At 41.1% G+C, this 24064-nt stretch overlaps 2 protein-coding genes across 2 annotated transcripts in view; one reads left to right on the top strand and one right to left on the bottom strand.

Annotated features, from left to right (window-relative positions):
* Positions 1-9681, top strand: part of LOC115757766 — a 49040-nt gene extending 39359 nt beyond the window's left edge. The window contains exons 26-29 of the mRNA XM_030698190.1: positions 74-248; positions 3003-3237; positions 7064-7332; positions 8669-9681. Coding sequence (XP_030554050.1) covers positions 74-248; positions 3003-3237; positions 7064-7332; positions 8669-9058 — 1069 coding nt within the window. The 3' untranslated portion in view covers positions 9059-9681. The remainder of the gene's footprint in view (positions 1-73; positions 249-3002; positions 3238-7063; positions 7333-8668) is intronic.
* Positions 9682-12361: 2680 nt separating this feature from the next.
* Positions 12362-21187, bottom strand: LOC115772116 (allatostatin-A receptor). The gene is made up of 4 exons (XM_030718089.1): positions 19766-21187; positions 16280-16558; positions 16061-16216; positions 12362-12915 (listed from the first exon to the last, which is right to left on the bottom strand). The coding sequence occupies exons 1-4, from the start codon at positions 20339-20341 to the stop codon at positions 12820-12822; spliced, it is 1107 nt and encodes a 368-aa protein (XP_030573949.1). The 5' UTR covers positions 20342-21187; the 3' UTR covers positions 12362-12819.
* Positions 21188-24064: the final 2877 nt, after the last annotated feature.

The following is a 24064-nucleotide window of genomic DNA, read 5'->3' as shown; positions in this document are numbered from 1 at the left end:
AAAAACAACTAGTAATTGATCGAAACTTTTACATTTTACCCTTTTCTTTTTCATTTTATTTTTGCATTTGCAGCCCCCTGCAGTTCAGTGATGCACATACCAAACTGGTCTGGACGCTCAATTACAGCCTGATCGAGTGGACATCGAAATTTGTGCCGCAATGCCATTTGCTCTCGAATACAATTATTGCGGCCAATAATTTCCTGAAGAAGACACAAAATGAGGAGCTCTATCTGTGCGTGCTGCATGTGAGTAGAACTTGTCACACACACACACACAAACATTCGCTCACACCCACACAGCCAGACTGTTACCAGTGCTGCGCCTGTCAATCGTTTCTATTGATGGCCCTAAACGCTCAGCCCATTGCCCCTACCAAATCTAGTGGCCGACTTCAACTCAGACAGCGTCCACGTCGCGCTTAATTGGTTTTTTGATTGACAATTTTCAAGAGGGAGCCAACCAGGCAGCCAGCTGCATTGGGATGACAAAAATATAAAAAACAAAAGTTCTCTAGGGGCGATTGCTCGACTAGGGGAATGCCCTGAACCTTCTTCTACCACAAAGACTAGAACACATCCCGCGGCAAGGTAACCTTGATTTGAATTAAACCGGATCTGCGCGTGTCATAGAATTATATTTTATATTAGATATATATAATTATACCCTTTTTGATCATCGCGTATATGCGAAATGTGTTGATTTCATGTGCTTACTCATATTAATGTATTCATACTTAGACGCACTTACATATTAGATACATACCCGTCCTCATCACACGAACAAACTAATTGCCATCGCCTCATAATCAGAAGTTTTATTAAATAACTTCGGTGTTAGTAAATCTTATTGTGCCAGGAAATGCAACCTCTTGTACAATGTCGAGCTATATGATGAAGAAATCTAATCCGATCGATTCCGACAGCAAAAAGCTGCATCTGTGTAAAGTTCCGTGACGATAGCCAGACTCCTTCTATGCGTGCCACACTACATGACAAGCTTCTAATACCCGATAGAAGGGTATAACAAAATATCGACGCTCTCATAACTGGCGGACGCTGAAAAAATGTGAAAGCAACAACAAAATGTTTATTGGCTCAAAACGGAGCGTCAAAATAGCACAAGTCGCACACATGTCGGCCCCTTCACACACAATTGTGTAAGCGTGGGTGCGTGTGTGCTTGTGTGCGTGCGTCCTGCACATAGTCCAACGTAATGAAATTGTTGCTCAAACATTGTGCACACATCGCTTATATGAATATGATGCTCTTGCAGAGACAACATCAATAACAAATTCCTCAGTCGTTGCGCATAATTTGGCCATTTAATAAAGCTCTAGTTGAGATTTTAATTGCCTTTGGTAACATGAAGATGGCAAGAGTATGTCTGTGAATAAACATATTGCATGCACCGACTGCCACATTAATTAACAAACAGAAATGCAGCAATGTCTGCTCAACTATCAACTGCTACGTAGTAAAACTGCAAAAATAATTACAAAGCCGAGTTCTAAGATAAAATATAATTTTTTTTTTGTTTTCCGTTCGATTCACGGTTCTCACCACTTCGAACAGTAAGCATGGTTTTTCAAATATGATTGCAATAATTAAATTTGTAAATATTCATTTATCAATATTTATGGATTGATAGAATGACAAATTGTTGCATTGATTGATTGATATATCGATAGTGTGATGTATAGAATTATTAAAGGACTAATCTGTTGAATTTATTCATATATTGATGTATTGATATTGATGGATTAAGATATTGAAGCACCCATATTTTGAAAGATTGATGGATGGACAGATTAATATATTGATTGATTTATTTATGTTCTATCTGAATATTGATGGATTATTGTATATTGATTGAATTCAAATTCAAGGATCTAAATATTGATGTAGTAACATATTGATGGATTAACATATTGATGGTTTTATATATATATTTAATTTGATGAATCAAAATATTGAAAAATTGATATTTTGACAGAATCATATACTGATGGGTTAATACATTGATTGATTGATGTGTTAATGAATTCATAATACGATTGATTGATATATTTTCTGTCTAAATATTAATATTTATTTATTTTTGGATCGAAATTATATTTATTGATATATATCAATCAATGCCTTAACATGTTGATTAATTCATGCATTGATTGTTTCGTTTGATTTTTCTTGATCTTTGTCAGAAGCTAAATAATTTTGCAACCATTATTTTATATAAGGCGGCAAATCAATTTCTCAACGAATTTAAGTGAAGTTAAAAACGCAAAGCTTAGTGGAAGTGATATTCAGAAATGCACTTAATATTAATGCAAATCAATTAAAATATAAATACTTTAACTGAACGTTAAGTTGATATAGACACGCGCTGTACCCAGTCACATATAGATACCCTTTTTTTATACCCTAGCGGATACATAACGCTTCTGTTCGCTGCATACTTCCTGCCTTTGGACATTTTTTGCTAGAGGCCAAATTAAATTCAACTTTTCAAGCAATTTATGAAATTTGCACGCAATTCAATTGTTTCATTGTTTTTTTTTGTTGTTGTTGTTTTTGTCGCTACTTGCGCTTTGATGGTGCACAACACGCCAGAGAGGGGGAAGCGAGAGATGCGGAACTAATAGCAAGAGTGTCTGTTCGGCGGGTGGGTAGTTGTTGGCTTGGGTGCGCAGCGACAACAGCGGCCAATAACAATAACAATTTGCCACTCAATTAGCGTGGCCATTACTGAAAAATCCACTTAAGTATGCAATGATAAAAATTCAAAAGCGAATTGTCCGCCCCCAAATGCTGTTTCTCTATGAGCCGCACAATTCTGTGCCTTTTGTTGCATACCATGCTATCTATATATAGATTCCTTGTTTTTTTTTTTTTTTTTTTTTTTGTATATATACACATTCTGTAAATTTTGATTTTTTCTTTTATAACAAAACATATTTACATATCTATATATATTTATCTTTTTTTTTTTGCCTTGGACAGGGTCTCGAGCGCATCGTGGTGAATAGCGGCTGTGCGAGTGCAGCGCCTACCACAGCTGAAGCCACCGGAAGTGTTGGGGGTGGTGGAGCCGGCGATGCAGGTCCTGGAGCTGGAGCTGTGGTCACACCGCAGTTGCGACATAAAATTGAAAAACTTGCGCTCGAATTGCTGAAAATGGAAAATGAGAAATTTTCAATTCCAGCATTGAAATTGCTTTTGTCCTGCATGTATGTGGGTAAGTACTGGCAGAGAAATCGAAAATAAACAAGAAGCAGCAGCAGCAGCAGCAACAACACTTATAAAGGCAAACAAACCAACAAAAACATATGTGCGTGGGGCATAAGAAGACAGTTGAAAATATTTTGTAATTTTATTTAATGTCGCAACAGCCGCAAAAAACCAATTCTTGTCGCTGTTGTTGCCAGAGAATCAACCAGGGACTTGCAAGGCGGGGCAAGGCCATTGTGGTGCAGTCTCTAGCGGCTATCAAGCTGAATCGATTGTGGCTTCAATTTGAGCTGCTTAAAGCAGGAGTCCAAAGAAACTGACTGAATCATATGCATTAAATTTGTTAACACTCTCTCATTAAGTTTCAGGTTAACCGCTTGAGTGTTCCGCTGGCCAAAAGTCAATGTGCCGTGTGTCCATTTCATTTTGCTGACCCTGGAAACAGTTTGTTGTTCCTGCCGCCCATTTTGGCCATGACCGAATGTGTGTGTGTGTGCGTGTAAGGACATGCTTGGGTAATTGCTGTCAATGCTTGCTGAACACTTTGTTGGCCAGCTGCCCTCGCTGGTCAGTTGGGCAGTTGGCTGGCAGGCCAACAATTATTTCTCTTGTTGCCGTTATTAGCGCAATTTTCGGCCAATTATTAGCTTTGATAAGTGTTTGATACTCCAGCACATGCAGCGCAATGCATTCCCCTGTAATATTGCTCTTTTTAATACTTTCAAAATACCCCTTTAAACGGGTCTGTCTGTCTGAACGTCTTCATCTGGAAGACTTCGAAAACAACGCCCTATAAATTAATTTCAATTCAACGATAACTCACCGTGCTCCCCAAAATAAATATCTATATTCAGCTCATTTTATCCTTTAACAGCTGGCTACTGGGTATTTGCAAGTCAAGCACACGCGACCTTAGCACTCTCTTTTAAAATTCCGAAATGTTTGCCAAGGGGATCTCTTGGGGCACAGTTCCAATTTTGTTCGTGTTCATATTTACTAAGCAGGACTCCACTCCACGAAAGTGCATTTGGCGTTTCATTAGCGAACACATATCTTTCCACAAGAACAACAATCGACCCGATCTGCAGGCATAGTTTTCTTCCTTTTGGGGAATGGCTGACATTGACTTTGTAACAGGCGCAGTTGTTGCCTTAAAGCTTGTTTCTCTGGCCAATTGGGTAAGCTTGAAACCATTTAGTTGCGGCTACTTTAACGGGCATAGGATAGAGCTTGCTCGCCCGCACCCCTTTCCCGTCTCTGGTCTGCTTTGTTTTTCGCTCTGTATTTTGCTTGCTGGCACTTTATTCAAATTTAAACTTGAAGTTTAGCTTCTCAGCCCGAGAGAGTAAATGTGTGCAGCAACTTTTGGCCAAAACAATGGCGGCAATGTGCATAAATATGGCACAGGATGCGAGCCAGGATGCGCTGGCCAACGACATACGGGAGTACGCATCTACATGTATTTTTCTTGCACTTTGTCAGACGCGTTGCGATGCGCCATTCGCCTTCGGGTCCTTGGCAAATGCGCACAGCATGCAAATCCTTTGAAAAATGTCAATGTTTGCGCTGGCTGCGCATCACCCACCACGCCCCTGTCCAGACCCCAAACGAGCAGTTTGCCAGCAAATGGCGTTGTTTAGGCTCTCGCAGACAAAGTGCAGTAAAGCGGAAGTTGGCCATTTCGTTGGCACGCGCTTTTTGCCCGTTCGTTAGCCTGGTTTATTAAAGTGTTTGGCGGCGCAAGAAGCAAAACAAGAAAGCAAAAATAGAATAAACAAAGACAGAAGACGAAAACGCACGCCCACAATAAGAGAAAAAATAGGCGCCTCTACGCCGAGCAATACGCAATAATAAATATTTGCGGCTATATTGGGCGTCCTTTAAGGGCCAAAACAGCGCTACAAACATTTTTTTTCGATGCAATGTTTTTGTCCTTGTCTGTGGCTGCTGAATTTTTTGTTCGTCTTCCTTAAACGAATTTTACAGTTTGTTAGTTTTTTGTTGTTGTTTTAACATGGCTAACGGCATTTGTGGCGCGCGTAATTGTGGCCAACAGCAGCAGCAGCAGCGGCAAAAGCGACACCAATCCAATCCAGTCCTGCTCCGACCTAGGCCAACAGCAACAATGTTAAGCTCCTAAGAGCAAAAGGCCAATGTTGACGCTGGCCAGGCGCGCTCATTGTAAATAATTCGCGCACGCGAAAGCCAAATGCAGCCACACGTGAGGCAGGCAAAGCTTAGTGCTGCAACACAGACAAACACACGCACACAGCTACATGCTACACACCTGCAACAACAACGTCAACTACTTTTGTCAAAAGTTTGCCAACAGCAAAGCCAACAACATTTCTCACCTCTGCAGTAAAAGCTTTGCACATTAATTTGCCAAGCTTCGAATACAACCCAGACCTGGCAGCTCATTACCAACATTATTCCCATGAAAGAACTGAAAATTGTGCACTCGAATCACATAAGTCCATTATCGATAGGGCTTTTCGTTTTTTTGCACCACTTACTAAATGGGTATTTCAATGTATCGAGAACTCTTCGAAATTTCATTTGGAATTAGCATTTAATAATCTGTCTGTAATCTTAATGAGCGTCGCATGCCCTGCAGAAGTGCTAAAGCGGGTATATAAAACATAAGAAATATGAAAATTTCTTTATAGAATATAGATATAGATATAGATATAGATTTAGATATAGATATAGATAAAGATAAAGATATAGATATAGATATAGATATAGATATAGATATAGGTATAGATATAGATATAGATATAGATATAGATATAGATATAGATATAGATATAGATATAGATATAGATATAGATATAGATATAGATATAGATATTGATAGATATAGATATAGATATAGATATAGATATAGATATAGATATAGATATAGATATAGATATAGATATAGATATAGATATAGATATAGATATAGATATAGATATAGATATAGATATAGATATAGATATAGATATAGATATAGATATAGATATAGATATAGATATAGATATAGATATAGATATAGATATAGATATATAGAATATAGAATATCTGTGATCCCTATTTACCCAATCAAGCTAAACAGCAGTGAGAAGCATGTCCATTCTATCCGTAGAAAAGCGTTGATATTGGATTATATTTACTTACAATATTATATCATATAGTTATTCCTCAATCAGATCATAATTTTCTCCAAGCAAAGGCAAGCTTCCCAGCTTTTTGAAAACATAATTGTTTTTGATGGAATTTGCATATAAATCATCCATATAATATTTATTTTTAAAGTCAGGAGGCAAATACTTAGATTACTCTTAAATACAACCTGTGAGCTACTTAATACTAGAGCCGCACTTGTAGAGTATATTTGCAGTTGAACGTGCTCCACTTGCAGTTCTGAGACCTGTTTGAATGAATCTATAACAGTATACATATAGAACTCTACTCTTTTGCTATGCAGCTCGTAAACAAACAAATAAACTTTGGTAAACAGCAACGATTACAAAAACGAATCCAGACACGCACACACACACACACCTATACAGAGTGTATATTGAGGAGGAGACACGTCAAGTTGTCTGGTTGTGAATAGGTTTGCGAATGGAGCAGGTTGCTCTGGCCCGAAAGAGCGAGTGAAAAATCCAAAAAATTTAAAATTTAAATTTATGTGTATCCTGGAGGAAGTCTGAGTATTGATGTTGCCCCCTGCCGCGAGCCTGATAAATAATGGTCAATAGATGTGTGTGTGTGTGGCTGTTAATTGTAAAGTTTTTGCTTGTCACACGTTCCATATTCTAATATCGCATCCTATTGTCTTGCAGGCTCGTCGACTCAACTGGAGAACACGGAGCTATCGAATGGCATTGTGCAGGATGATCCGGAGATAATCGCGCTGCAAAGCGATAAAGTCGATATACTTTTGCATTGTATTAAATCATCGAGTCGAGACGCCGCCTGGATTTATGGACAAGTACTGTGCCAAATTATACGTGATTTAGTGCCGCCAAATGAAATATTGACGAAGGTCATAAAGGAGTTCCTGGCCATAAATCAGCCGCATGGCGATGTTATTGCCACGATTGTGTATCAGGTGAGTAGCAGCCAAATCTGCTGGCCAACTGCTCAGCGGGTCTGCTGGTCAGCTCCAGAGCCAGACGCAAAGGTAAAGACGTCTTCACCTCTTCTTGCCCAGCAGCAGCAGCAGGAGCTACTCGTGCGTGTCTCTGTGTGCATGTGTGTGTATGTGCGATTGTGTGCCTTTGAGGTCGTCCATTTTGGTTGCTTAAGGGAGCTTTATGGGCCTCTCCTGCTGTGGCTGTGGCTTGAGACTCGTGCGAAGCAAATGCACCGCTAATATCTGGCCTGAGCAGCAGTCGAAAGGGTAAAATAGTTGCTTCCAGTTGTCAGTTGCCGGCTCTGCTGTGTCTGGGTGTGTGTGTGTGTGTATGTGAGTGTGTGTGCTAGGAATTTGTTGGCAGCTTGAAAATTAATGGAATTCATGGCTACAGCTTGGTCCCTGACCGGACCAAAACGTACGCAACTATGTGGGTCAGTGCGAGGCAACCACTGTGGTGCCATAAAATTTTTTTCATTAGGTTCAAGGTTGCCCAGTGGGCGTGAGTCCTGCTCTGTCCGTCCATCCGCCCATCCGTCCGTGTGTGTGTGGATGGAAATTAATAAAAAGGCAAATACTAGCAGCATTGTGCTTACTGCCTGGGCAGGAGCAACAGCAGCCACCTTGCTTAAAGCGCAAATTGCACTGTCATTTGGGGCGAGTTAACTAACTGAGGCAAGCAACGGAATTTCATTAGCCCAGTCTTGCCACAAAATATGTGCGGCACGCCCTTTTCTTTGCCTACTTTGTTGCACTCAGTTTCGAGTCTTGTAATCAAACATTTCGGTTGTTTTTTTGGCTAACGCTTTCACTGCAAGACAAGTAAGAGTGGTTAGTTCGGGAGTCGCCATCTAAGAGATGCCCTAAAAGCACCACCAAGCCGATTTTATCATCCTAAAGACTTCGATTAGTCTCGCCATACGAATGTGTGTAAATACCAAAGTGCATCCCGTTGAAATGAGTTTTTGTAGAATGAATCCAAATTCTGGATACCAAATGTGTTTAAAAAACAAAAAATTATCGATTTCATAAAAACGAGGGAAGTTATCACTGATTCAAACCCAACTTCATCTGTGCGGGTACAAGGAGGAGCTACGTTAAAGTAATCAAGTCTAGGTCTATTATAGTCTCTGAGATCGACGCGTTCGACGATCGGACATAAATATATTTAATGGAGAAGCCGTCTTCAGCCCTCACGTTACAAACTGTTGCACATAACACGGATACCCTCATATTAAGTGTATTAGAAAATTTCACTAACGTACTTTTTGTTGTACTTCTTTGTTTCGTTCGTGTCTACGTGCTTTTTCAGGTGTTTCGCTCGGCCATCGACTCATCGTTCCTGCAAATGCTGCAGGACTGGCTGATCTGTACGCTGCCAACATTTTTGGCCCAGCCGGAGCAGCAAGGTGTCTGGGGTCTGAGCGTCATCTTTTTATCCGCTTCCATAAATCTGCATTTGATTAAACTATTTCCGCTGGTGGTCGGCATTGGTGCCGCATCCGCCAGCGGCAACGTCTCGACTGCCGCCTGCGCGGCAATGGCACCACGGAAATTGGGTCAACACGAAATTGCATTGTTCGTGACAGCTGCACAAGATTTTCATGCGAAATTGAGTGCCGAGCAGAAGTTGCGCTTTCGCGAGGCCTTCAGGAACTACGAGCAGAGTCAGGTCTATGCCTCCATGTTGCAGCGGCTCTGATAGCGTTAAAATCGGAATAGAGCACCCAAGGATTTCGCAACGGATTTGGCAAAAAAAAAAAACGGAATAAGAGGAAAACAAAAACAACTTGCGCCCAGGACAAGCGCAAGCGTGAATAACTAATTGCTCTGCTCGGCTCGACGCTAACGCTTGCAAAGTTCAGACGGATGTCCTCCAACTGCTTGTCGTCCTGCTCGAACCAGGCGAAAGTTCTTTAATAGTTTGCGAATCCAAAATTAATTTATGGTTTACATTATGTGTAACTAATATTTAAATTATTGCCACCCCGCCCCGTCTCCCCTCCCCTACCCTCACTCTCTATCCAACGCTTGCTTGAAACTTTAACGACCCGCAATTAATTCCTGAGACGCTGCTCCCTGCCGCCTTTTAGAAAATTGTGTTCTTGTCGGTTATTCGCGAAAGTTTTTTCATTTATGTATTGGCTTGTTCAGGCTGAGCGGGAAGCGCATGCAATCATTAGTATGCCGCTGAATCAATTCCTAGTTAATTTCATTAAAAATTCCATAATGCGAAATTGGCGTGCACCCCAAATATTGTAACCAGCGATCAACTTATATTCCAATTGTAACTCAAATGTATTGTTCAGAGTTTACGTTTATGCAATAAAATTCAAGCTTAATATGATGTTGTTATTTGGGATTATTCTGGATTCTTACTCATGTTTTAGTCGGGTATATGCTGAGAGTCTGTTAAGGTTCCTCGCAGTGAGGACTATTTGAGTAACATTTTTTGCAATTTCAACTGTGTGGCAAATCTTTTTTTGAACTTTTGCACTTTTACCTTTAGATGTTGCGGCAGCTGCCTGTTCTTTCTCTTCTTATGGGGCATGTAACACAGGATTTTTGAGCTGCAGCTAAGCGCATTAAAATTGACAAAATGCCACTCAAAAAGTATCGTAAAACTTGTTGGCTGCAAAATAAGAATGTTTTGCTGCGCAACGACTTACAGCTACACTGCCATATTGAACATCTAGATTTTGTTTTAAGTAAACAGTCAATGCCGGGGCTTTAAATCAATTTGCAGTCTGTTTGGAACCTATGTTGGATGTCGCTAAATAAATTGTAGGCATAAGAAACATATGCCTAAATATGTTCCCGATATGAGAAACAACTATTTTCATATATTTAATATTTAAAAAGGAGCGTAAAACATAAGAATCGCGGGCCAATCTACATGTACCCTAGCTAATATACCCCCATAACAGGTATTGTGAAGTGTAGAGTACGAATAGAAAGATTTTCCGCCATTTTGTGACTTACAGAAGTTGTACAAACACTGCCAAAACAGCCCGTTTGCTGTATTTGAGAGCAAAAATTGACAGATCAACTTTTTTGCTGCATATGTATATGTAATGTGCGTGTGTGTGCGTGTGTGTGTGCAAACCGGAAATTTGCCAGTTGAGCGCAAATCGAAAAAGCAACGCTTCAAAATAAAGTGTAAAGTTGTTGCACATAGTTTTTTTGTGTTGTGCTCCTTATGCAATTGAGCACAACATATACAAGGTGAGCGGGTGTGGGTGTGTGTTAAGACAATGTCCTTTGCTGCGATTATGCGACACGCCAAAAGGCAATTTGGCTGTCGCTCTGGCCATAAATTGCAACATTTCGGCTATCAGCATTTGGTTACGGTTCATTTGGCCAAATAGCCATAACGGCGGGCACAGGCACAGATTGTCGCTGCCGGCTCGCCCGCTGCCCGTTGCCCATTGGCCGTTGCCAATTGATGTGGCGCAGCGAGCGACGTGCCACAGACACTGAATCAGGTGGACGAGAGACGCCAAGACCTGCGCCTTCGTGCAGCTACAGTTCATGTTTCAATGCCAGCGTTGCGCTCTCTTCTTCGCTGTTAACTGTAGCCATTGCGAAATTCACCACTTTTCGGAGTTGCGCTCTTTCTAAAAGGGCGCTCTTAAAGCAACGAATGCTCTTCCAAGCGCGCGCTCTCTCTCTCTCTCGCACTCTGCTGCTCTTACTGTTATGACTAGGTCAGTAGTGCGACTGTTTCATGCCGATTCGTTTCAGCTGCTTTGTATGCAGGCCAGCACAAAGATATGCTACAATTTCTGAATGTTCATCACACACACACACACACACACAGACTCACGTGCACAAGAACGACAACTGTTACACTTACAGTTATGATTATGATTATTGTTATGATGATAACATTGTTGCCATTGTTGTTGCTGTTGCTATTGTTGTAGTTGTTGTTGCTTTTGTTGTTGTTGATGTTGTTGTTGGCGGTGTTGTCAACACCGTTATTGTTTAGCTATTTGCTTGGGCGCTACAATGACTTAAGACCACAGCAAGTGTGTCCACTGTAGCGTGCGCTGTAATGGCGCCAATAGTTGTGGCTCATTGAACAGACATACACTTAGCCACATTCACACACACACACACACACAGACAAAAACAGGCTGTCACTTTGCGCACAGTCATAATATTATCTAATGAACAACACCTGCTTTTCGTTTACCTGCAACAGCTTTGAGCAACTAATTTGAAATTTTAATTACATTGGCAGCGGCGATGAAGTGACGCTTGTCAGCGACTGATACGCCTTAATTACGCCACCTTGGCAAGACAACAGCTCAACCTTAGCGAAACCCACACTCACGACCACGCCCACATCACGTGTAAACGCAACGCCCCAAGTTGTGGCATTAGACTGGACGCGCGCACGCTTATTAAAACTGAATAAATTATGCAAAACTGCGAACAGCTCGATTTCCCTTTTCCCAAAAAACCGTAGCCAATACCCGAAACACAAGACGAACGCTGCATAATTAATTCAGCTCCATGTCCGGCGGCCAGCAATGCAATCAAAACGCACAACCTGCACAACTTGGCCAAAATGCGGACTAACTCGAACCCACAACTAAAAGCTGGCCAAAAATGCGATCTTACGCCAGGGCTGTGCCTCCACGAGTGCTGCCAGAGAGTTTCAGCTGCAGCGTTGCCAGCCGCATCAATGCCTATCAATTTGTTGGGCTAAAGAAATGCTTGAATGACTTGCATAAATGATTGGACACACACAAGCTTGCCAGATTGCTGCAAATGCGACAACTGCTGTGGGCGCTCTCTGTTCGTGCGGGTGGCAGCGCCTTGTCCCCCGACAAGTATTTCAATTTCGCGTTTTTCCACATCACTTCATAGACAATTAGGCGCCAGCAGCGCGCATTTTCAGGACAATTTGCAATAGTTTTGAGTTGCTTTCAGTTATTGGATGCTGCTGCTTTTTACAAAGAAATAAAATAATATTGAATTTCTTGTTTATTTCATTTATTGTTTACATTGAATTAGCAAAAAGCTGCGCAATTAACAGTTTTGTTTACATTTGGCAACGCCTCAATGCACACGATTGCGCGTGGCCCATAACAGGGAGTTAGATTTGCCTATGTTAAGTACATCTACAACTAAATCTAAATACATATACAGCTGAATGCTACAAATAGCTGTCGCAATTTGAAATGCGCGTTTTATTTTGATCAGAGTTTTACTTAGTTGTTGTGCTGGAAACTTGGCTCCTTTCATTTGGGCATCGGTCGTTAATTAACGGCACATGCTCAGCCCCATAATCGGCCGCATTTAGCCGGTTGGCCGCGTTCCAGCGTCCGCGCGGCAATCAATCTGCCACCTTCTGCCACTCCCCCTGCTGTTGCCAGTCGGTCAATCACTTTTCGATACATACTACATATTGTTGGGGCTGTCGCCGATATTTGGTTGTCGACGCATTGGCGCTTACAGGCCCGTCGTGGAGGTCCTGCCGCAGGACGTCTTGCGCGGCGGCGGCAAATCAGATGTGTAATTGTGGTAGCGATTCGAGCAGTTAATGGCCTACGGAGAAGGGAAAGATGAAATGCGAGAAATGTCGGGCATAAGTTAATGCTAAAAATACATAAAATAACGACGAGTAAATTGAGCCAGGTCCTGGGGCCCCAAAATGTTTGATTAATGATACGTTCTGGATGCGCGGCAATGCCAATGGAACCAGTCGCTGCCTTAGCAATTCCCCTATCAAACCTGCTTGCCCACACAATGGACTGTGGCTTTGCGTTTGAATGATTAGATTTGATTCAATATTCAATTATTTAACTGGTTTGAGGTGTTGAAATGCCCACAGTTTATCTGTGGGTCCATAGCCCCCACCCCACTCGATGGCGCAGTCCCTTCTATTCCGTTGGGCGTTTGCATATAAATGATTTATGAATTTGCGCTCTGATTGAACCGTCCGAAATTGTTGATTAGTGCGCCGTCATAGAACAACAACAACAACAACAACAATAAAAGCTACAATGAGAACAACAACAGCAACAACAACTCTGGCATTTCCATGCAATCGCTCAAGGGAAATAAGTCACGGTTTTTGGGCCTCATCAATCGATGTGTATGTGTGTGTGCGAGTGTGCATCTACCTGTATTTGCATTTCGGTTGTGATTCGATTATGGCGCATACTAAGTAACGGAATGCATGCACAGCATTTGCTGCAAAATTATCGAATAATTGCGCTGCCAAATGCTTTATCACATATCTCTTTGCATTAATATCAATTATACAACTGCTCTAAAAAACACATATTGGTCTGTTGTAGCCTAGGCATAATACACAGATAGCACACACACACACACAGGCACAACACAGAGCACAGGTAACTGTTGGGCACGTCGTAGCAGTCGGTTAGTAGCCATCGATTATTTTGGCTGGAAAACCTACCTTAACTCTGCTGAATTGAAAGTTCTTGTAGCAAAAAACTATTTTGCCAGGTTTATCTGTTAAGGCTTTCAATAGATATACCTTTTCAGCTCGTACTAATTGCATTCAAAATTACGAAAAAAAATTAGAATTCTACACATCTATTTAGACTAATACTCAAATAAATCAAATTTGTCCAAACTTGTCAAATTCATATGTTGATAATGTGACTTCATGCTGAAGGCAGCAATTTTCGAGTAATATATCTTTTGATACTTGACCGGATCAGCGTCTGAGAAAAATAAGTTTTGGCCTTGCGTAGATCGGAAATCGGTTGGGCATATTAAATCGGACATATTAAATCGGAATTCATAAAATTGTGAGAAAATTGACATTTCATTGAATTTATCAAGGTGATGTGAGGGAAATGTAAATACGTTTCTGATGAAAAGCATTTAAAATAAATTGTAAATAGTTCATGCCTATTTTTCATTACATTATTTAATATTAATATGTTATTACCAGCACAAGTAAATATCAATAAAGTTAACATTAATTAAAAGAATAAAGTAAATACAGCCCCGGGCATCACAGTCAACGTGCACAAATAAATTTAAGTTCATATTTAATCTGGGACAATTGATTTAAATCGGTTTTTGGCCCAAATCGATGGCAGACTCCATACACCGAATCCTAAAACAATAAAAAAAACCCGTTGACACGCTTTTGACTAATTGCATAATGGACGAGCTGTCAACCGAGCAATTAGCCAATTTGGTAGGCTAATAGGTGCGTTCAATACCTGTCTGGACAAGGATTTAAAGCTACAAAAAGTGATAACAAAAAAATGGAGAACAAAAATAAAACCACATGCGCCTCGCACAGTTAACCAACACAATAGCCACCGCCAACGCAGCAATTTAATTAATGTAATTAATCTAATTTAATGACTTGACAAACACATCAATTAGCGCCGCGCGAGGGGCGCAGGCCGAAGGGAGCATGGAGAATGGCCTGGCTCAATTTATATGCAAAGTGCCGAAGCAGGACTTTGCGCAAAGTGGAAAAAACTGCGCCACCAGCAGCAACAGCAACAGCAACAACAACAGCAGCAAAAACATTCAAAACAAAACAAATTAAAATATTAAAATTAGGCCACAAAATGATTGAAAGGAAATGTTACAGACGGCTTTGGCATCGATGGCAGCAACTCGACTCCAGACACCCACTCTAGTCAATGGGTCTGCCGCACCGACTGTCTGTCCCTAAAGTAATTAAAAGTAAGTAAAGCATAGTGGAGCCGACCTCCGCCCCCGAGTGCCCCGAGTGCCCACGGAATGCCCACGAATTTGGTTTTATTTTGATTTTTTCCTTACGTTTTGTACTTATGTAAATGGCCACCGAGCAAAAGAATTAATGTGCGCAGCAAGTGAGTTGAATTGGAATGAGCTGCGGTGCCCGGCACATAATGTGTATTCCCGGGTCCGGCAGGGTCCTGCAGAGCGTGGCCACGTGGGCTTGTTGTTGGTGTCAACGAACCTTTTGCGATTTGCACAAAATGCTTTAATAACTAAATGCTACAGCTTGTGCTGCTTGTCCCAAGCCAGCGCCAATTTGATGCAATGTGCTTACTATTTAAAATTCCATATTTCAACATTTTCGCTGTGTAAGATAATGCCAAGCATTCATCTCGCACAAGTACCAAAAATAGAAATTCCGATTTGATTGAATTTGATTGCCTGGGCTGGTTGGCTCGTTTCACAATTTTGCTGTAAAATGTTGGTATTTATAACGCAATTGTTGGGCGCGTCCACGACCCACGCGGCGTATGCTCGTTTTTCGCACTTAACTCATTAAGGCAGCCGCCTACTGCTGGCAAATGTTTGGGCATTGCGCGCGTTTTTCTAATATTATTTTATGTGATTTTTTTCCCATGTCTGACTGTTGGCAGCGTAAATAATTTAATTGAATTATCGATGGAAACATTTGAAAGAATTAAAAGCACATTTGAGATCAAATCAAATACCTGACGTTTTTACAGCTGCATGGAAAATAACGCTGCGAAAATACTTTTAAAATCTGTACAAATCCAAAAATTGGGTCGAGGGTAGCCACTTAATAGAGCCATATGAAAAATGCATGACAAAGAGAACGAAACAAAAAAAAGAGAGGAGCCAAACAATTCAATTGGCAACAAGCAAAGTATTGACCCAGCACTCACGGCACAATACGACGGGTTAAGCTTTACAATAACTTGGCAGCCTTGGTAAGCCTGGTCTGCGCACTCACCTTGTAGAAGGCCTTGCGAAAATTGTCTGAGAGAAAGGCGTAGAGCAGCGGATTGATGCAGGAGCTGGTGTACGCCATGGTATGGGCCACTATCTGCAGTATGACATTAAACATGTTTATTTCATACATATCCAGCGCCTTCAGCAGTAATATTAGCTGCGAATACAAAAGGAATGAACGATGGGACAACCTTAATTAAGCTAAAGTGTTATAACTCACCTGCACGGGCAGCCAGAGCGAGGCGAAGGCAATGACAACAACCACCACCAGACGGGTGACCCGTTTCCGACCACGCTGCGACTCCTTGGACATGCGCACGCCTGTGCCCTGATGCCAGAGGCGCATTATCATGCGCACATACAATCCACTGATGACCATCAGGGGAAGGAGATATGAGCTTATAAAGAAGCTCACCTGAAAGGTGCTCAGATCAAGGACATCGTTATCTATGTAGCGGCACATGGCGTAGGTGACGTTCGTCTGGTTATCATAGCCGACCTGTCCAAAACAAACGTACATATGTATATGCAAATATATATAACTACAGTATTACGCATACGTCATGTGGTCTGACATTTTCATGGCTTTGTCGTTCATAAATAAACCAAATAACAGGAGGAGAGTGTATGAAAAACAAAACACGTGCAAATAGCTGGCATAACTAAAACGCACTATCTGCGAGCCCTGGACACTGTCTGTGACAGGCGGATAACATATTTGCCTCTTCACATGACGCACTCACTATTTGGGCACCCGCCCACCGCTCAACCCACCTGGCCCTGGTCTACTCAGTTGGGTCATAAACTACTGTCGTAAAAAAAATATTCCTCGGGCCCGCTTTTTGTTTACAATTTTGTTTACAGCACAGTCGCAGCGCATTGTTAATATAAAATACTATTAAAAACTCTACAGAAATGCATACCAAGAACGATTATTTATGGCCTCTCTTGTTGTTGTTGTTGTTGTTGTTACAAGCAGCTAAACAATGCCCCAAAATGTTGGCCAAGGAGATTTGTGCCAATTGATTTGCCCTCAGGCTAAAGCAGCGCAGTAGAAATTTGTGGGCGTACGTTAATTGAAAATTTAATTAGTTGTATTTGGATGGGATTTTCATGTTCTTAACTCAGCAACAACAACAACAACAACAATAGCAACAAGTTGGCACTGTTGTGATTTTTGTTGTTGAGTGTGTCAAAAATCTCTTCATCCATAAACAAAAAGAGAACTGACCCAACTCAAGTGGCCCTGCGATAAGGCATAAACAGCTGTCAATCAATGCCGCAATCGATCATCTATATTTAATGTTCATATTACGACGGGCATATGCGCCGCAATTCATGGCTCTTATATTGTATTGGGTATAGGCAGCAAATAGATATTGCTATTACTATTATATTCTTTTGTTTTTTTTTTGTGTAGACAATAGATAACAGTATGTAATATGAATATAATTAAGAGCTAACTGTTAATTAACATGTTGATCAAACATGAGTTAATTATGCCATTTTATCGCACGTTTTGCTTTTGTTTGCATGTACATGTGAGAGTGCGGGTGTGTGTGTGTGTTTGTTATCGACACACACACACACACAAACATAATTATTCAATTTGGGCTGCTATTTGGCCAGCTTAATCCTCGGGCCAAGCAAAACAAACAAATAACAAAAGCGACGCAGCCAACAGTCCGGGCGTGAAAAAAAGGAGCGTGAAATACCATTTAATAAAATATCAAGTTACAATAACAACACAATAACAACAGCAAAAACAATAACAACGAATGTACAGCAAATGGTCCATTTCATTGATAAAGACGCCAACGGCGATAAGATACGTTTAATTACAGGCGACTATTTGATTATCAATAGGCCTCAACCACACTCATGGGTGCGAAAAGCAAAAAGAGCCCAACCTCACACACACACACACACACACACACATACACCCATACACACACACACATACACACAGTTCCTGGAAAATGTATCTGTAAGTAGGGAAATTGCGTTGTATTTTTGCTAATGAACTTCGTTGAAGTATTAAAGGAAAGCTATTTAGAGGTTGCAGCTGTCCCAGACGTTCCCAGCCAATAAGCTGATTAGCGTTTTCCGAACATTATTCAAATTAACGCTTGCTAAATGGTTACACAAATAGCTCTGATCCGAAGTACTTAAATAACAAAAGCGAATGACTACGCGATGAAAGAGCAGCTTTTGATTCTGCTTGCAATTTTGACCCATTAGAGTTTTATAAACATTTAACTTTGTTTCTAATTAGCTTACATTTATGCTGTTTTAGTACAAAATAGTTTAATATATAAATAAATCAATATATAACATTTATATACCCGTCTCTTAAACTGTTTTAATATAAACTGAAGCAGTTGCCTTAAATCTAATGTTTTGAAAAGAAATTATTTCGCAAAATTCTTTTTGGATATTAAAATGTATTAATCAATAATGCATTATTTTCAGCTCTTTGAATAAGATAAAAAAACTACCTTTAATAAATAAACACATGAAAATATAATAAGTAATAAATATTTTAAATTCAAAGAAATGTGAGCTCTTACGGTTCGAACATCGAACACCCACTAATGTGGTTCAGGTTCACGAACCATACCAAAAATTGAGGCGATAGTTCAAATTGATATAAAAACGTTTCAGAAAAACAAATGATCAAGGGCTTTTTATTAATATATATATATCTGTTCCTAATACGTATCGCATCTGCTTTAAATAATCATTAGCATTTTCTTTAATCTAATTTTGCTTAATTTTTTCCAAAATAATTGTTATATTTAAGTGCATTTGGCAGGAAATTGCGAATTAATTGAAAAGAAATATTTGAAGACATTTAAAATAAATTTAAATACGATTAATTTGATTGCTAGCACATAAAAGTTTTACTCCGTCCATTGGCTAAACAAAGAAATGGGCAGCAGCAACAAATTTGCACGCCAATATGTTTGTTTGGCGGCGCTTATTAAACAATTAACTTGTTGTTCGCACTCAGGGCATTGATCATAAAAACATTAACGCCTTTATGGCAAATGGATAAATGATGGCAAGGCGAGCGTTAAATGCGCATTCTACCCAGAACTCAGAACCCAGAACCCTGCATCAAGGCCATATCGCCAGAGACTTATCATACGCAGCGTATGCCCAGCCCGTAGCCTGTTGCCTGTCTGTGTGTCTGTGATCAATGATCCATTCGTTTTTGGGGCAACTGAATAAGCAGAGTAAGAAATCAAACTGCAAATTGTAAATAGCTGTGGCACATATGAATTGGAGATGGTATTGGCCATATGACCAGCAACTGCTTCGCTCGTGTGTGTTATGTATCAGCTCTATAATTAAAATTTATGCATTTCAAATAGCAAATTAGTAACAAAAACAGAACAGGCGCCCGCATCTAGCGAGTTCTGAGTATAAACACGTAAATGTGAAAAGAAAGAATAAACTTAAATAAAAACAAGAAGAAAAAAAACAACAATAACAAAATAAAAACGTGGGCAGCTAGGTAAAGGCCAAAGCCAGATCCACAACAAAAGTGTTTTTGCCCACTGACGTGGAGCAGCGGCTCGAGACATCTAACGAGGTGCCGATGATGCACAGCAATAAATTTTAGCTGGCCTCTGTTATTCGCAGCACATTCGGGCACAGCAGGCAACAGCCCTGAGGCTGGATGCCACACACAAGCACTTACCACCACATCATGCGCAAAAGTGACCGGCATGGAGACAGTCAGCACCACCGTCCAGAGCGTAAATATGGCTATTTTGGTGATATGCTCGGTGCGCAGCATGCGAGAACGTATGGGATGAACGACGGCCAAGAAGCGATCGATGGACATCAAGACGAGCGTATATATGGAAGAATAAGCGGTGACCACTATCAAATACTGGACACTGCGGCACCACATCTTGCCAAAGGGCCAATGCTGTGTCACATAGTCAATTGCCGTGAAGGGTACGCAGAAGATGACGAACAGCAGATCGGCGGCGGCCAAGTTGACAATCAGCAGATTTGTGGTGGAGTGCATGTTCTTGTTCAGCAGCACCACCAATATGACCAACAGGTTGCCAAAGAAACCCGAGATGGCGATGATGCCAAAAAAGAATGGCACCACCCAGCGCACAGTGGCCCGTATGGCCTCTGCCTCGGCATAGAATGAGGATAAAGTTGAGTTGTCCAAGTTGCTGCTCGCTGTGGTCAGCTCCAGCTGCGACTCCAGCCAGCTGCTGTTGCTGGGCATGGTCAGGGTTATGTTGCTTAGGTTCATGCTGTGGCGTTTTCTGTCTACAGTTTTCTATTGATTTTTAATTGCCCGAGCGCTCATTACATTTCCTTTTTTGGTTTCCGCACACAATACGCGGGTGAAACATTTTCTTTTCTTATAATTTTATTTAATTTATTTTTTTATTTTTTGCTTTTTCAATTTGGCAGGCGCCTTTGTCGCGACAGTTTTTCCGTTGTATTTTCACGGTTCGGCGGGTTCAAATAACAAATTTCCAATTAAACGCTTTTGGCCAAGCAGTCGACAAAGGCCAGCTCGATAGAATCGAAGAATGTTTATATATATTTTGCTTCTTTTTTTTTTTCAATTATCATGCACAATAATCCGCAGGGAACAACAGCGGCGACATTGTCCGAGCGAGGCAAACAGCACCAGCTTAATTCACGGACTACCACATGTAGCTGTCCCCGTAGACAATTTGGAGCCACACCAATGCACACACACTGGCTCGCACACCAGCACTCACACACGCAGCAGCAGCAGCACAATAATGGCTAACGGTAATTGTAAGAAGGTAAGACAACAAAAAAAACGTCAGCAAGTGGTCCGTCCCGCTTAAAGGAAGCCAGCACCGACGCAGCTTAACCGTGTCACGCCCTAGCTAAACGGTATGCCTTTATGGCAGCTGCACCCACACACTATAAATTGCTTATGATGTCTTCGGAAATTTGTTATTGACAAATCGACAGCGTCAATTTTGGTGGCGCAACCAACGCAGCTGCCACACGAAATTGTGCTTCACAGCGCGACAAAAAATATGATTAGAATGTTGTTGCTGCTCGCGAAATTATATTCATTTTTATATTTTTTTATTTTTATATATTTTGGATAAATCCAAAATTCAAACTGCACGCGCTCGTTACCAGCGCACAACTGATGCCAGCGCCGCAAAAGATTCGCAGTCGACAGCGTCGGCGGCGGCAGCAGCAATAACAACAGCTGTATCTGTGTGTATGCGTGTGTGATTGTGTAGTACACGGCTGCCAGCGCCCTGGCCTCCGCCTGCTCCGCGCCGGCCAACAGCCAATTCCTGGCCAGCGCTCTGAGGCAGCGTTAGCTGTTTATTTAGCTAGCTGGGCGGCCGTGCAAACAGCCAAACGCCGGGCAACATATTGTTTTTCGTGTATGGTCACCAGGGTGACAGCTTCAGCTGCCACAGCCGCTGTCGCTGTCGCTGCCGCTGCCGCCGCCTGTGTTGCGCAGCTGGATATCGACGCTGCTGACTGCGCTCCATGGTGCTTAACTTCACTGATTAACTGAAGCGTCCGAAGGCAGAGAAAAAAAGGAAAATAAAAAATAAAATAAACACAAATACCGTCAGACAATGGCACGCGCTACGTTTTCCACTCGGCCACCTGCCTCCGCCCACTTTTGTTGGTCGGGGTCGCTTATCTCAACGATTTTATCGCGCACCTTTGGAGCGCTGCGGCACACCGCAGAATGTAGCCAAGCTGGAGCCAAACAGCTGCTGCTGTCACAGACTGGGTTAAGCCAAGCACCGACAGCCCATTTACATGCCTATCATTGCCAGAGATGGGCGTCTGGGCCTTTCACCTGTCATTGCCGGCTTGACGAGCGGCGACGCCGATGCTGACGCTGTCAGTGACAGAGACGCAGCTTCGCAGCTGCGGCTTAATTGTCGCACAGCATTTGCGTTGACGGCAGCGGCCACGCCTCAATGGGCCGCCCGTGGGAGTGGGCAATAACAATTTGGCGAGATTAAACACGAATTAAGCATCGCTTGGAAGAGCCGAACATCAGTAAAAACATATAAAAAACAAGCACAAGAAAATAAACAAAATGAACAGGATTCCAAAAGAGCAAAGGTTATAATCATGTATATTTAATGTGCAGCACAGCGCATTCAATGAAGTCTTTAATCTTTAATGCCTGGCAAAATAAAAAGAATTACCATATGTACTTTCTCCCAACTTAGCAGAGTAAACATCATATACAAAGTCGGAATTCCATTAAGAGGGTCGTCAAATACAATTTGTACTCTAGTTTATGCGCATAAAATACGTAAGTCCAGCGCCAAAAATAGCAGAGGTGCATAGCCGTCTATTAAATTAGAGAAAACTTTATTTTTCAAAACATGCTGCATATCTTAAGGCGCGTCAAAATCATTCAAATGTTTAGCTAATCGAATTTTTATTTTGCATAAAATGCACAGACATTTTACCATTTTGATAAGAGAAAATTTAACAAATTCAAATTTATTCATAGTTCAAATCAACTTTTAAATTCGACTTGTGTACCTGCGTTTCCTTATTGAATCGATTTCATCAGTGTTCAGATGTCAAAATTAACATCAAGTCAAATACCATATATTTTCGGTGCCCCGATGCTATGTTTGTTAAGCTAAAATTAAAAGCGTACCTTTCTAAATAAATTAGCATCTGAATAAATGACATCCAAGCAGCACACACTCAACACACACATACACCCATCCATCGCACACACAGGCCCGGATTTTTTAAACGCATAACATTTACTGCCAGTCCCATTTCTGGCCGTTATTAAAAGTTAAGCAAACAATTTGGCTGTGCCAAAACTTTCGATGTGATTGAAATGTTTTAGAACCAGGTACAACAAGAGTGCACACGCACATACAGACGCACACACACGTACGCACGCACGAACACACAAATATTAAAAATGCTTTGCAATGTTGTCGGGTCAGGTTTATTACTTTTTTAGCATAATCATGTGCGAGACCTGAGATATATGACCTGAAATGATAGTCTAGTGTTAATAACAAGGCAACAATGGGCACAGCACTCAAAATAGTTATCCAAAATGTGCCAGAACTAAAAGATATATTTATATATATATATATATTTGGGATCAAAATAATTTCCGAGAATTTGTATATTCACAAAGAAATCTGAAAAAGTGTTAATATACATAAGAGTATTAGATAAAATGAATCTCAAGTTATATTTATGTTAATAAATTACCATGCCGCCCATGGTTAACTGTTTGGCTGGAGAGTTCTATTGTCATTCCGCAGACACTGGATGCCCGAAATGATGGATTATCGCCTTTCCCGTGCTGTCGTAATATCTTTATATAATATTATTTTTAGTCTACGTCCATTATGTGTGCCGTTGTGTAACGGTAAACGGGTATGGCAAACTTTTTGTGGACCAACAGAATTAATAAATGTAAATCGGCAGGAAACTGTCCAGAAAGCGGGCAAATCCTTAAACCGTACTAACAGTCGCATTAATCGGCATTTCTCGGAAAAAAGCGTTCACAGTTGTGCACAGCTTTTGCTATTTAATCATTCAAATTGACTTTCTTGCCTGATGGCCGTTAATTTTGAAATCCCTTTTAAAATACGCTACTCTGCTTATCCGGTTTTCCTTTCATGCCTGGCCCGTAACTTTGTTTTCCGCTTGCGGCTTATAAGTTTATAGCCTCCGCTCGGTCCATTTTCCTTGCCCCCGTTCGCCCCCGTTTCGCGAATTCTTCTTTTGTTTTTCGCGCTGGCTCACTTAGAACGCGCTGAGTTTGCATTTGGCTTTCCTTTTAGCGTGCTCCACCTACTTTTTTTTTAAGTTTTTAATCAAGATGTTTTAAATGCGGTTCGCCGCTGAATGATGGATTTTTTCTCGCTCGTTCTCTCTTACTTTTATTTTTCATATTATTATTTTATTTTTTTTTATTTACTTTTGGCTTGGCTCTGCGCTAAGTAAACAGAAA

This window comes from Drosophila novamexicana, unplaced genomic scaffold (assembly GCF_003285875.2).
Source record: "Drosophila novamexicana strain 15010-1031.04,08,12 unplaced genomic scaffold, DnovRS2.1 tig00000108-arrow-pilon, whole genome shotgun sequence".
In the NCBI taxonomy this organism is placed as follows: domain Eukaryota; kingdom Metazoa; phylum Arthropoda; class Insecta; order Diptera; family Drosophilidae; genus Drosophila; species Drosophila novamexicana.
This window is presented reverse-complemented; position numbering and strand designations above follow the sequence as displayed.

Bases quoted from the DNA above. Each gene is read 5' to 3' on its own strand.
- LOC115772116 (XM_030718089.1), bottom strand. From the start codon at position 20,341: ATGAACCTAAGCAACATAACCCTGACCATGCCCAGCAACAGCAGCTGG. The intron at 16,217-16,279 runs GTGAGTTATAAC...TTGTATTCGCAG, and splicing joins CGCTCTGGCTGCCCGTGCAG to CTAATATTACTGCTGAAGGC. The intron at 12,916-16,060 runs GTGAGTGCGCAG...CCTTCTCCGTAG, and splicing joins TTCGCAAGGCCTTCTACAAG to GCCATTAACTGCTCGAATCG.